At 41.5% G+C, this 12,535-nt stretch overlaps 1 protein-coding gene across 4 annotated transcripts in view; it reads right to left on the bottom strand.

Moving 5' to 3' along the window:
• TC2N (tandem C2 domains, nuclear) overlaps positions 1-12,535 on the bottom strand; it is a 32,016-nt gene that overhangs the window by 3,365 nt on the left and 16,116 nt on the right. For all 4 annotated transcript variants that reach the window (XM_081912545.1, XM_081912546.1, XM_081912543.1 and 1 more), the window contains exons 4-11: positions 12,326-12,502; positions 11,355-11,446; positions 10,178-10,253; positions 8,047-8,147; positions 6,803-6,919; positions 4,231-4,422; positions 2,253-2,367; positions 1,385-1,584 (exon numbers count right to left, since the gene is read on the bottom strand). In XM_081912545.1, coding sequence (XP_081768671.1) covers positions 1,385-1,584; positions 2,253-2,367; positions 4,231-4,422; positions 6,803-6,919; positions 8,047-8,147; positions 10,178-10,253; positions 11,355-11,446; positions 12,326-12,502 — 1,070 coding nt within the window. The remainder of the gene's footprint in view (positions 1-1,384; positions 1,585-2,252; positions 2,368-4,230; positions 4,423-6,802; positions 6,920-8,046; positions 8,148-10,177; positions 10,254-11,354; positions 11,447-12,325; positions 12,503-12,535) is intronic.

Genomic DNA, 12,535 nt, shown 5'->3' with positions numbered 1-12,535 from the left:
GTCAAGGCACATACTTTTGGATCAAATAAGGCCACAGCTTCATTGCCACTTTCCCATATTCCTCATGCTAGCTAGAGGAAATCCATTACTTGTGAGGAACAATTAATGCAGAATTAGAGGTGTTACCTGCACTGGATATGGTAGAGGTTTCAGGGGCGGATTAGGCTTTTGCTGTAAATTTTGTGCTAATATAGTGATAGGAAATTCCTCTCTCCATCAGCCACGCTGGGGAGGACCTTGGCAGGGGCAGCCTTTGGTAATCTTTTGTAATATGGCACCCTGTAATAGGGTATGTGCATAGGCATTGGTTATAACCTGAATAAACAGCTAGCTTGATGGTTTTTTTGTGGAGAAATGATGCATGTGGATTCTGGGAGCCACTGGTTGGGAAACCTATTATTATTATTATTATTATTATTATTATTATATTTTCATTTCTGTATCCCTTTATATTTTTAAGGGGGAAAAATCTCAAAACCATTTACAACACATTAAAACATCACATAAAACAATCCAGAATAAAACATTACTGAAGAAAGTCAAATATAAAGTATACATTCAAGGCAACATAATTAACAGGAAACTAAAATACAGGTATTATCTTAAAAGATTTCAAAAAAAACACAATATTACAATGGAGGTCAACTGCAGAATGCACATTTAGCATAGCAAAGTTAACAAAAAAAATTATTTTAAACGTTTCAAAATAAAACATTATTAAAGGAAGGCAGAGATAAAATGCATACTTAAAACAGCATAATTAACAAGAGAATTATTAATAAACAACAACAATTTGTTTGCACCCCACCCATCTGACTGGGTTGCCCAACATATATAAAAACATAATAAATCATTAAACTTTAAAAAGGCTTCCCTATACTGGACTGCCTTCAAATGTCTTCTATGCTTATAGAACATATCTGCAGCTGCTGCTGCCAATCCAGCCAATGGTGGTCCAAGGCAGGCGGTGGCTGAGGGTCCATGACTTGGGTATGTACTAAGAGACAGCCAATATGGTCTCTGGCCTCCTCAGCTTCTGCAGCAGGAGTCAGTCAGGGCCCTGCACTCCCTGGCCAAGTTGGGGAAAGGCCTGCAAGGCAAGGAGCAGGTCCCCCAGGACTCAAAGCCAAAGTCCATTCCATTTGGATTTTGAGTTTAGGATCCCAGAGCTAGGCTCAAGTTGAGCTAACTAACTAGCACTCCACAGGAAGAAGCTTGAAGCTGAAATTCACAAGATTTGATAAGCAGAAGGCATTTTTTGGTCTTTAAAAAGCATAGTGCCAAAGCAGAGATGTGACCTAACCAACGTCTAAAACTCCATACCCATGTTAATTTCCAGCTTAATATTGTGTGTGCGTGTGTGTGCGCGCGCAAATATACCAACCTGTCCCAGAAGGTGTTTTCTTCTCACTGAGCTCCTGCTGTATAGTCTGACGAGAAAGTTTATCCCATGTTCATTGTTGCTCAATGGAAAAATCATAGTTTCTCCCCACTTCACTCGACCATTTGTGGATTTCAGTAGTCGGGTTTTTTTCTTATCAACCAGCCCTTCAGTGCTAAGCATGGCAGCCTTTACAAAATAATCTAGCATGGAAGAAAATGGCAGTAAGAGATGGCAGGCAGGTAGGTAAATTAATAATAATAATAATAATAATAATAATAATAATAATAATAATAATAATAAATATCACCACTGGAATAGGGACTAAACTTTTCTTCACAGTCACAGTTTTCTAAAGGAGGGATTTCCCCTTATCCTCAGCAGTCCTGCCTGCCTGTTTTCTCCCATAGAACTGAACTGGTGCAACTAAAATTTGGGACATCTTTAAACCTTTAGCATTTGATCAGACTTGCACCAGAGAGTGCAGCAGAACCCATGAATTAGATTATTTATAACAAAAGAGCAAGAGAGGGGTTGCAAGAATAGTATAGTTGCTTTTCTTATTACTCATATTTTTATACACAGGGCAGAGCACCTCTCCATACAGATCAGAGTACTGTATAAATACTACTCTTATATTACAGAATTAACAAAACAAATATGTGGCTTGCTTTGCATACCAAAAACAGACAATAGAATATCTACTGGAACAGATACATATAACGGAAGTAAAATTAGCTAGCACTCCACCAGTGACTTTATGTCAAATATTGACAATGGCTGATCTATATACTATTGGCAATCAAACTGCTTGTCTACGCTGTCACAAAGTATTTTAGAAAAGGACATACAAAATCATTGCAATACTTACTTGAAGAGAGTGGTGTGGTGGAGCTTGGGAGGTTCTGGGCTTCAAAAATTTGCAACTGGATCCTACTGTTTACTGCTTGAAAACAGGTGCCTATTTTCATTTCTGCAGGCGACACCTGGACGGAAAATAAGAATGCAAAGACATATTCCATTTAACTCTGAGCCAAGTTGTCCAGCTCTGAAACAGAAGGTCTTTATTATAAAGGTGTCAAGTGAAGAGATCAGATGTTATTAATTACTTTCTGTTTTGACACACACGAGGAATACCAGCTTACTTGGGAGTGTTGGACCGGTAGGCTTGTGCACATTCTGGGTTGAAATGTTGCAACCCTGCCCAAATGTGTTAGAATTTCTAAGCCAGAATCCAAATAGCCACATAAGCTCATGGAAAGAAGCTTGCACCAGCTCTGTGGAATCTATTTTCTTTCTTTTCTTTTTTTTGTAATATATTTTATTAAACTCTGTGGAATCTATTTTCTTTAGACAGCAGGATTCCCACCTCCACTCCCACAGGCTGTTGCTAGAAGAAAAGCAATCCCACTGGACTCACAAAATTAATTTCATGGTTCTTTGGAACCTGTCCCATCAAAGCTTAATACGTGAGGCCACAATATGACTCCTTTGTGTAAAACTCTACAGTAGCAAGGCTCCATAATTAAAATCCACCCACCACCTGGTAGGTTGAATACATCTGCCTATCTAATCCCTATTTTTTCTGTGCCATAAGCATACCCAAGTACAGTTAAAAAAAAAAGTTTATTGCCTCTGTCAATCACAGCTGTAACAATTTCAGATTCAGCATACACCATAAATTAGCCAAAGATTCACAATGTTTTCCTCAGAACTCTTAGCAACCAGTTGTTGTTGGCTACAGATTATGGAGGTTTTCTCCCTAAGTCAAGTTTTGCTTCAGAGCACACAATCTCAAGGAGGAAAGGAAGAGCTGATTACCAGGACAGAGAACTACTAAGAACCAAAATCCATTTAAAAATCATTATTTCATGAACAATTAATTTTTTTCAGAACACCTGATTGTTACCCATCAGCCAAAGAGCAGTTGTATTTCAAGGTTGTGATATTCTATGACATTCATAGATTTTTCAGAACAGAATATAAATTAATTTTACTGAATTGTGCTTAGGTGTATTGCATGAGATGCAACAGCTGTATACTATAGGGAACCAATAATTTAGTGTTCATCCACGCATCCCCAACTGCTTTCCCCTGGGGAATCCCACTGTTTATTGCTGAATCAGAGAAAACATCAACTGTTTTTTCTCCAGATTTATGTTTGTTCTGAGTTAGTGCTAAATATTTTTTTTTTCTGCAGGAAAGCAGCAGGGCAAAGGCAAAACTGCCCAGACTCATGGTTAGAAGTGAGGTTACAGGGAACCAGGCAGAGGGCCTTCTTGGTAGTGGCACCTGCCCTGTGGAACACCCTCCCATCAGATGTCAAGGAAATAAACAACTACCTGACTTTTAGAAAACATCTGAAGGCAGTTTTATTGTGCTTTTAATATTCTGTTGGGAGCCGCCCAGAGTGGCTGGGGAGGCCCGGCCAGATGGATGGGGTATAAGTAATAAATTATTATTATTATTATTAAACACAGAACAAGCAGAAATGTGGACAAGCCCTTAGTTTTCTTACATTCCAAGTTATCTAGGATTACCCATCTTGCATCCAGGAAGAGCTTTTTCTGTGATCCAACCTCAGAATGAAGAAGCTATTATTAAATTGCAGTTAACATAGCCAGGGGGTTCTTCATTCAGGTTATCATGTTGATAGTTATCAAGGAATAACTTAGCAGAAGGCACAAGAAGTAAACAGCTATTTGTTTGTTGTATTTTCAGGATTAATGCAGTTGCTTTTATAATGATGATAAAGGATCAGTTTCGGGATCCTAGTCAGTACTCAGATGTGCCCTAAGCAATGTTCATTCCAGATGACTTCCAAGGCGCCTTAGAACACAGTAACTTACTGAAGTTTTGGAAGGAGGTGCTACTGCCAGCCAGTTGTCCGTTTCTTGTGAGCTGAGCTCTCGCAGTGGCAAAACACATTCGCCGATAGTTTTCTTCCTAGGAATCTGAGCTTGTACTTTGAAGACAAGCCTCGCAGTCTGCAGAAGTTGTAGTTTGATGGCAAACACGAATGTTTCCATGAATTCAATTTCCTACAAGGAAAGGATAATAATTACATAATGGAGCAAAGAAAACGGTGAACCTAATCCTAACAGCAAACACACCAGCAGCACTATAGCGCTTTATTAAAGCCGATGGCAGTTTAGGAATAAACAATAGGAGCTTTCCAGTTGATTGTAACACCTAGATTCTCATCTCTGGTGCTATTCGTATATTAGCAGTCATCTAAAAGCAGTGGCGCTGTGGGTTAAAGCCTCAGCGCCTAGGACTTGCTGATCGAAAGGTCGGCAGTTCGAATCCCTGCGGCGGGGTGCGCTCCCGCTGCTCGGTCCCAGCACCTGCCAACCTAGCAGTTCGAAAGCACCTCCGGGTGCAAGTAGATAAATAGGGACCGCTTACCAACGGGAAGGTAAACGGCGTTTCCGTGTGCAGCTCTGGCTCGCCAGAGCAGCGATGTCACACTGGCCATGTGACCCGGAAGTGTCTCCGGACAGCGCTGGCCCCTGGCCTCTTAAGTGAGATGGGCGCACAACCCCAGAGTCTGTCAAGACTGGCCCGTACGGGCAGGGGTACCTTTACCTTTACCTTTTTAAAAGCAGTGGGGAAGCACCCTCCTAAAAATAGCAGGACCAAAGGCATGTGAATTAAGGAGAAGCGATCCATAAGCATCCATAAAAGCAGCAGGTTGCAGAAATTAATAAAGATTCTTATGAACAGAACAAAAAAGAGGGAACCTGTCAGATCTCCAGTGGAGGGGCATTCTACAGTTATGGTTACACCATCAAAAAGGCCTGCTTCTTGCACCCACTTGTGTTGCATAATCCCATGTAACAACATGATAGGAAGCAGGAGTTCAGATGTCAATGTTAAAGCTTGGGCTGGCCCTATAGAACTGCCTGGATAATGCTACATCTGCTGTAATGAACTCATGGGGTGGAAAGTTCCCCAGAGAACAAAGCCTGATGCTTTTTGGAATGTCATTGTTTACACGTGGAGAACTGAAGGGAAAAGAGTATGGACATAAGGCTCATGCCAGGACTGATCAAGCAGCTATTAGCAGTTCTGAGAAGGTCTCAAGACTTCACAGGAAGCCTCTGAAAACGAAGCCCAAAACAAAAACCTAAATGCACACAACTGGGTAACTTCCCCCAGATTCTGACTGTGACAGATAGATGTAATTGAAGTGACAGGTGTTGACACTTGTCCCTGGCTTAAGCTCAAGCAAAACAAAAAGATCACAGCAACATGCTGCATGCTATGCTTTAATGCACAAGGGGAGGGACCCTAGAAAAACAGAACTCTGGAAAAACATAGGGTTGCCAGCTTTTTTCCTGGCAGGGCTTCTGTGCCTTTAACAGCTGCATAACAGGCAGAAATCAGTAGGCAAAACTTACTCTGCCATAGGGATTCAGAGATGGAAGGAGGTTTAAATTTTTTTATGCAGCTGTTAGAGGCATAGAGACTCTACCAGTAAGAGTTTGTAATCCTCCCAAAATCACATTGCTGCCCAAGTTATCCACATGACGGCAAATGCCATAAGCAATGAGGCACACCGACCGTTCTACTGCACCGAATGGACAGCAACGTCGTTACATTGGTGGGATGGTTCAGCAATGGGCCATTATTTTGCCTCGTAAGTTGTGCAATGTCTTTAGAGTCACCAACACTCATATTTAAGAGTAGCCTGCTTTAAGGTAAGCTCAGCCCTATGCACCAGCAAACACTCATTTTCCCATGTTAAATTGAAGCACATGGATATCAAATTGGTGTAACTGACTTCTAGTCCTGCTACGCTCTTAAAAGATTCTAACTCCTGCTCCTGCAGACTTCTCTCTAGGTCAGAAAACGTTACAAGGGTGTCATCAGTGACGAGGCTATGTGTGCCTTTTAATGTCAGGCTTGGTCCAGACTCTATCTGCCACTGTGAACAAGGGAAGCAATAAGGGGCACCACCCATCCTATCCAGAGCAACTGGTGAGGAATCAAAGGTATCGACTCTAATTACCGCTTTTGAACTAGAATAGAGTGCAAAATCCCTTCTCCAATTTGCAGCTTTTCTAACACAGAGAGAGCATGAAACTTAAAACTATCGAAAGCGCTGAGAATGCCCAGAGAGAGGACAACAGGGATCCCCAAGTGCTTGCAAAAATTTACAAGGTTTAGTAGCCACTGAATAGTTCCTTACATGACACCCTGGCATAAAGCTGGTTTGGTCTCTATGGATATAATTAAGTGATAAAACAATTTAGCCTCTGCACAATACCAGCAGATAGGATTCCTTCATCTTGATTGTCTAGGGCTATCGGCCTGTAAGATTCAGTGGGGGATCTCTAGCAGTTTTTGAAATCTGTGATTCACATACAGGGATTTGGGGGGGGGGGGGAATCAAGATTTTTTTTAAGTGTCACTTACACTGGAAGCTTCCTTTGGTGAGCATCTGAATTGCACTGGCTTGGGCAGTGTAATAGTTCCTTTGATGGAAATGTGGGGATTTTCTCCAAGGCTAGATGACCAGCTCAGATCTTTGCACTGCAATTTTGGAAATAGAAAACGGCTTTTATCCTACCAGCAACCAAACTGCTTGTCTGTTTTATTTGCTTGCTTTAACACTGCTATTTTCAACCTTCTCCCTATAAGAATGTGGTTTTCCAACCTCATAGAATCTCAGGCAAACTTTTGCAGATTTAGAGAGCACTAGCTGGGGGGTGGGGGTGGCAGAGAAACCATTTCGCAATGGGTCTCCCTCCAAGATGCTTGTTAGCATGCAAGCCTCACCCCAACACCGAGCTGCTCAACATTAGATTAACAGATTGCCACAACATAAAAATCACCACAGAATATTTGTTAGCTTAAACCAGCAGGAAACCCCCTCCCTCCAAACAACATTTCCTCTCCAAATAACACACATGGTATCGGCGAGATGAAGCTTTGTATGCACATACGCACAGGTTCTGATGCTCACATCTCCTGTTACAAGAATATCACAGAGGAGGTGCTAGTCATAGTAGACATTTGTGAGCTAGAAGGACCAATGATTGACTTGGTCCTTCAATGATTGACTTATCATCTACAGTAATTATTAAGTTTGCAGATGATACTACCATAATGGGCCTAATTGCAGGTGGAGATGAAACAGCGTACGGGAGGAGGTTCAAAAAGTATCTACATGGCGCTTAGAGAATAACTTGCACCTAAATATTAGTAAGACAAAGGAGATGGTGTTGGACTTCCGGAGGAAGAGAGGGGAACCTGCCCTGTTGTATATCGGGGGGGGGGGGCTGTGTGGAGAGAGTCTCCTCCTTTAAATTCCTGGGAGTTTACCTTAGTGAGGACCTCAGTTGGAAAATCAACATAACTCAGGTGGTCAGAAAGGCCCAACAGAGACACCATTTCCTCAGGGTCTTGCGAAAGAATAATGTTAAACAACAACTGATGAACTCCTTTTACTGGTGCACAGTAGAAAGTGTCCTTTCATACTGCATCACAGTGTGGTATGCTGGCTTGACAGCCACAGACAGAAAGAAGAGAAGGGCCAACGGATCTGTGTGTGCTTTAGAAAAGTAGGATGGAGGTGCACAAGCTAAACTCCTGCCCAACATCACCAGCGTAAGACTAATTGTGAACTCAGTTCTCGAGGTCATGCTAGGCTCACTTACTTTCAAGATTGTGATCCAGATCTGTTCAACGTGAGGAACGTAGCACACCTTCACATTAAGTCTGCCAAATTCTCGCTCATCACCTGATAACGTAATGGTATCTGTGGATAAAGCCAAGAACTCATTTAGGACTTGTTCTCAAAGACTGCAAAGCACTGTTCAAATTGGTGAACCAGGATTATCAGCAATGTTATCGTTGTAAAAGAGCAGCTTCACCATTTATTTCCATTTATAATTCATCACGCTCCTGTTATCGTCAGGATTCATGGATGTATGACCCACGGGGAAATATAGCAATTGTGCATTGAAGTGCTGCAAATGTTTCTACTGCTGTTTCAACTATTTGTAAGTTAATCCCAAGTAAAAATGCATTGTCGGAGGCTTCTTGAAATTATATTAACAAATTATATAAGGTTGCAACTTTTTCCTCTTTGAAGGCTCTGTAGCGCTTAACATCTACACTAATAGGACAAAACAGGTGAACCTTTTCAGTGTTGTATATCCACTCCCATAAAAGTTTTGCCAAAAGGCACAGAACCTTTGCCTGAAAATAGCAGCTGTAACTTGGTAATGTTGTACATTTTGACTCTGAAGGAGTTTTCATGTTTCTTCTTCATTTATGGGGCAGTTATCTTCCTGTCTGTCACATGCCACATACAACTAATTTCATTTAAGTGTGATTTAATTTCATTAAATTCTTCGCCCTAGTAAGACACAAGTTGGAAGCCATGTTTTGATCACACAGCAAGGTAAGTTCCCTTAAAAGTGCCTTATAAAAAGGGCAATCTCAGGACAGATGTATTCCTGAGCTGGACACCTGAACCAGGTGGCTGTCCAAACAGAATAACAAGGTGATAATAAAACAAAAGCCAAGGCAACTGCACTTATCCTTTTCTAATTAGATGGGATAGCACTTCAACTTGATTCCAAAATGACTGCTTGCCTGATTTATCATGTTGGCAACAATGACCTGACCTACTACATCCTGAAAATCTGATGTATTCTCTTAACCATGTTGTATTCCAATCAGTCATCTCATATTTCCCCAATACCCAGCTCCCTGCTTACAACAGAACCCGACTACTCAGCTTACAGCCATTGCCTTTACTGTGGGCTTCCAACTAAATGAACCTCTCTAGGAACAGACTCTCCATGGACCAGAATCAAACATTCAGAAAAAGCACATGGTACAGTCCATTCTGGTTTGTACCAATTCAGGCTGCATGTAGGGACCTCCATATTCGAGTGCTTCCATGAAAAGGCACCATCAGTGTGCAGTGTCATGTCAAAACCCCTCCACTCGGACATGCTAGCTTTCCAATTACATGGAGAAGGATTCAAATATGTAAGCTTTCGTCCTGTCCCTCCCTCATGTATCGATTAAGTAAAGCAAGTAGACATTCTATTTCTACATATTTGAACTGGAACTTATATTCATGGGGATAGAGCAACTAGGGTTTGAGCTCTGACCAAACTGTGCCTGCAGTGTGGCTCAAGATATCAGCCAGTCATTGCTTAATGGCTTACCATGAGCAAGCCATGAGCTTGCTGGTAGTGCTTTTCTCCATTTCCTGGCAATACTGACACAGGTGATATTTTGATGAGACGACACATGAATTCTGACACAGGTGTTATTCTGATGGCTTTCTGCAAAAGACATTCCCACACACTGGCTGTGCTGCATCCTTCTTTGGAAGTGCAAATCCTTATGTTCTGGAGCATTGAAGTCATTGTAGCTGTGATACAGTACTAAAAATTGGTAGGAATAACAAGGCTAAAGCAGAACAAATCTGCAAGTTTCAGTCAGAGAGGCACAACCTTAGTCGTTCCTGAAAGATCTGTTAAAAACGTAATATATAAACTATAATGGCTCGTGTCTTTGACACACTTGCGCATGGAAAAGCTCCATGTTCTCAAGCTCATAAGCTTCTCCCCAAAAAGAAGTAACTGGATGATTAGCTCTAAGCTTGCATTTTTACAGATCAGACACAGGTGTGTCTTTGGGAAATACTTCCGTAAGAAGCACATGACTTGTATTGGCAGTAACAAAATGTCCATATTCTTGATGTCATGTCTAAGCCTCAGATTTACTTCTAGATTTGAAAGAAGATGAACAAACAGTGTTTATTACCTAGACTCCTGTTACTACCGTGCGAGTCCTTCCTGGATGAAGTGCTGCTTGGAACACTGGAGACCGAATCGTATCTCTGTCAAAAAAACAAAAATGTACCTGATCAGTCAACGAGAAAACAACAACAACAACAACCAGGGATACAAGACCACCTATACAAACTCACACAGCTTGTCAATAGCAAATGAAAAGGAGCTACTATGGAAGACACTGGCTCTTCCCTCCAACCTGAAATGCTATTGCAAAGCAAGAAAAACTGGAAATTGGCCACAATCTAGCCCACACTGGTGCTTCTTAAATCCCATTGAAGTAAATGGGACTAAAGTAGCAAAACCTACAACTGGACTGTAGCATACAACAGTATCGTGCATATTTATCCAATTTCATATCATGTTGCTGCCACAACTTGGAAGATGTAACTTGGAAGCTGAGCCAAACTGTAAATGCTGTTTAGTCAGAGTTTAAGCCAAAGTTGCTTTTTCCCCATGCATTGCAGGGAGTTGGTCTGGATGACCCTTGGGGTTCCTTTTCAATTTTACAATCCTATGATTCTCCAAATGCACTGACAACAGTTTGTGAGCACCTCTTGAAAGGGCATGTGAAACCCATTGAAGTTTGAGGAGAACATCTCTAGCGCCTTCACTAATTTCATGCATCACAAAAGTAGTTACAGTTGGCCTAACAAGAAAAAATCCAGAGGGACTTGCAAATGCATATAAGACAGTGAACACTGGATAGTCCTAAACTCACTCCTGATTTTTTCCTCAATCATATTTTAACTACTACCTGCCACCCAACAAGTGGTGTGGCCAATATATACTCCATTTAGGCATTCTGGAATTGTTCCTGGTGTACATTACTGTGGGTATTATGACTATAAATGTGTCCTTTTTTCAATGCACATTACAATGACCAGTATAATGTCCAGTTATGCACTGAAATTAGATGCAAAGTGCTTTGCCAATCACTTTCCATACTTTTGCTAACACAGCCACAAATTTTCACAAATAAAATGCATTTGAATCCAGCGAAGCAGGACTCTGAAAAAGGATGAGATAATTTCTAACATAATTGAGTCAGCCATTGCAAGCACCCAAAGAATAAGGTTAACAATGGAGGAGAAGAAAGCATGCTTCTTGGTGGGTGCAGCCTTTAAGTTATGAAAAGAATTTATTACCTGCATAAATCGGTGGGGTGGACTTGTAAGGTCAAACATAGAGTGACTTAGAGAAGACGAGGTTGGCAATGTGGAGCTCCTTAAGTCACAAACTGAAAAAAAACGGAAGAGAAACCCCTTGTTTAAATCTCAGGAACAACTGGGGCAGAGATTGTATTGTTCAAAACAATTAAATACATAGTAGATTCAAAAGTAAGATCCTAGTATCTCACTCTAAGCATCTGTAGGTAAAAAAACCCAGTCTCATTCAGACAGTTCTGTGTCAGTGACAACTCAGAATAACTTATGATTTTTTATAAGGAAGATATTTTACTGTGCCAGCCCCATTAAAAAGAAGGGAAGCTGCACAACTTTCCTGCAGGAGTTTTCTTGCCAGCTCCCAACAGTTCTCCACTAACTTGTGTCCACACAAAGAATAACTGTGTTGTATACACTGTCTGATTGCTGCCTGGTGACAAGGTACAGGGGACCAGGGCAACTAAACCATTTGCTGTTTGCTAGCAGCTGTGCTGACCTGGGCATTTGTGGGTGGGGAATTCAAAGCAGCTGTGACCAGTTTCAAACACCTGGCCTATTGATTAAAATGAACGAGTGCTGCTCAACATTGGAGGTTTTCTCTCTGTCTCTCATTGTCTCCCTTTGTTTGTTTCTGAATGTGCAGAGGGTGCAGTACTTGGGCCTGATGGGTGGTAGGGCACTTGGTGTTTATAGCTCAGGGTGAGAACCTGGGCATTTGAAATACTGACAGGCCCATGCAAGGTGAGGGGCAGCTAGGCAGACTTAGCCCTAGGCCTCAGAGTGGGCTGCAAGTCCTCATGAAACAGTGGTGTGCTCCCAAAAACCACTGAGTTCATGGCTGAAAAGGGTCTTTCAGGTACAATGCTGCTGTCCAGGTCACTTATTTATTTCAGTTGCAGATAATGAAGAGGCAGTGGTGGGTCGAATAGTATTGCCACTAGTTTATTATTTACCTGACCCGTATAGTTTTCTTTTGTTAGATTTTTCTGGGCAGTACTGAGTCGAATCTGGAGAGAGAGAAGGCTGCTGGTACATGTAGAATGGATTATATACCACATCAACAAGAGGTCTTTGCTGGTATGCGTTGGAAACATCTGCTTTCCGGTCGCCAAAATGTGCTATAGCAGAACCTGCAAGGCATGAGTTACATTATTAGGCAAGTC

The sequence above is a fragment of the Podarcis melisellensis genome, assembly GCF_964234715.1.
Source record: "Podarcis melisellensis genome assembly, chromosome: 1".
In the NCBI taxonomy this organism is placed as follows: domain Eukaryota; kingdom Metazoa; phylum Chordata; class Lepidosauria; order Squamata; family Lacertidae; genus Podarcis; species Podarcis melisellensis.
The sequence above is the reverse complement of the archived record's forward strand: the minus strand, read 5'-3'. Positions and strand labels throughout refer to the sequence as shown.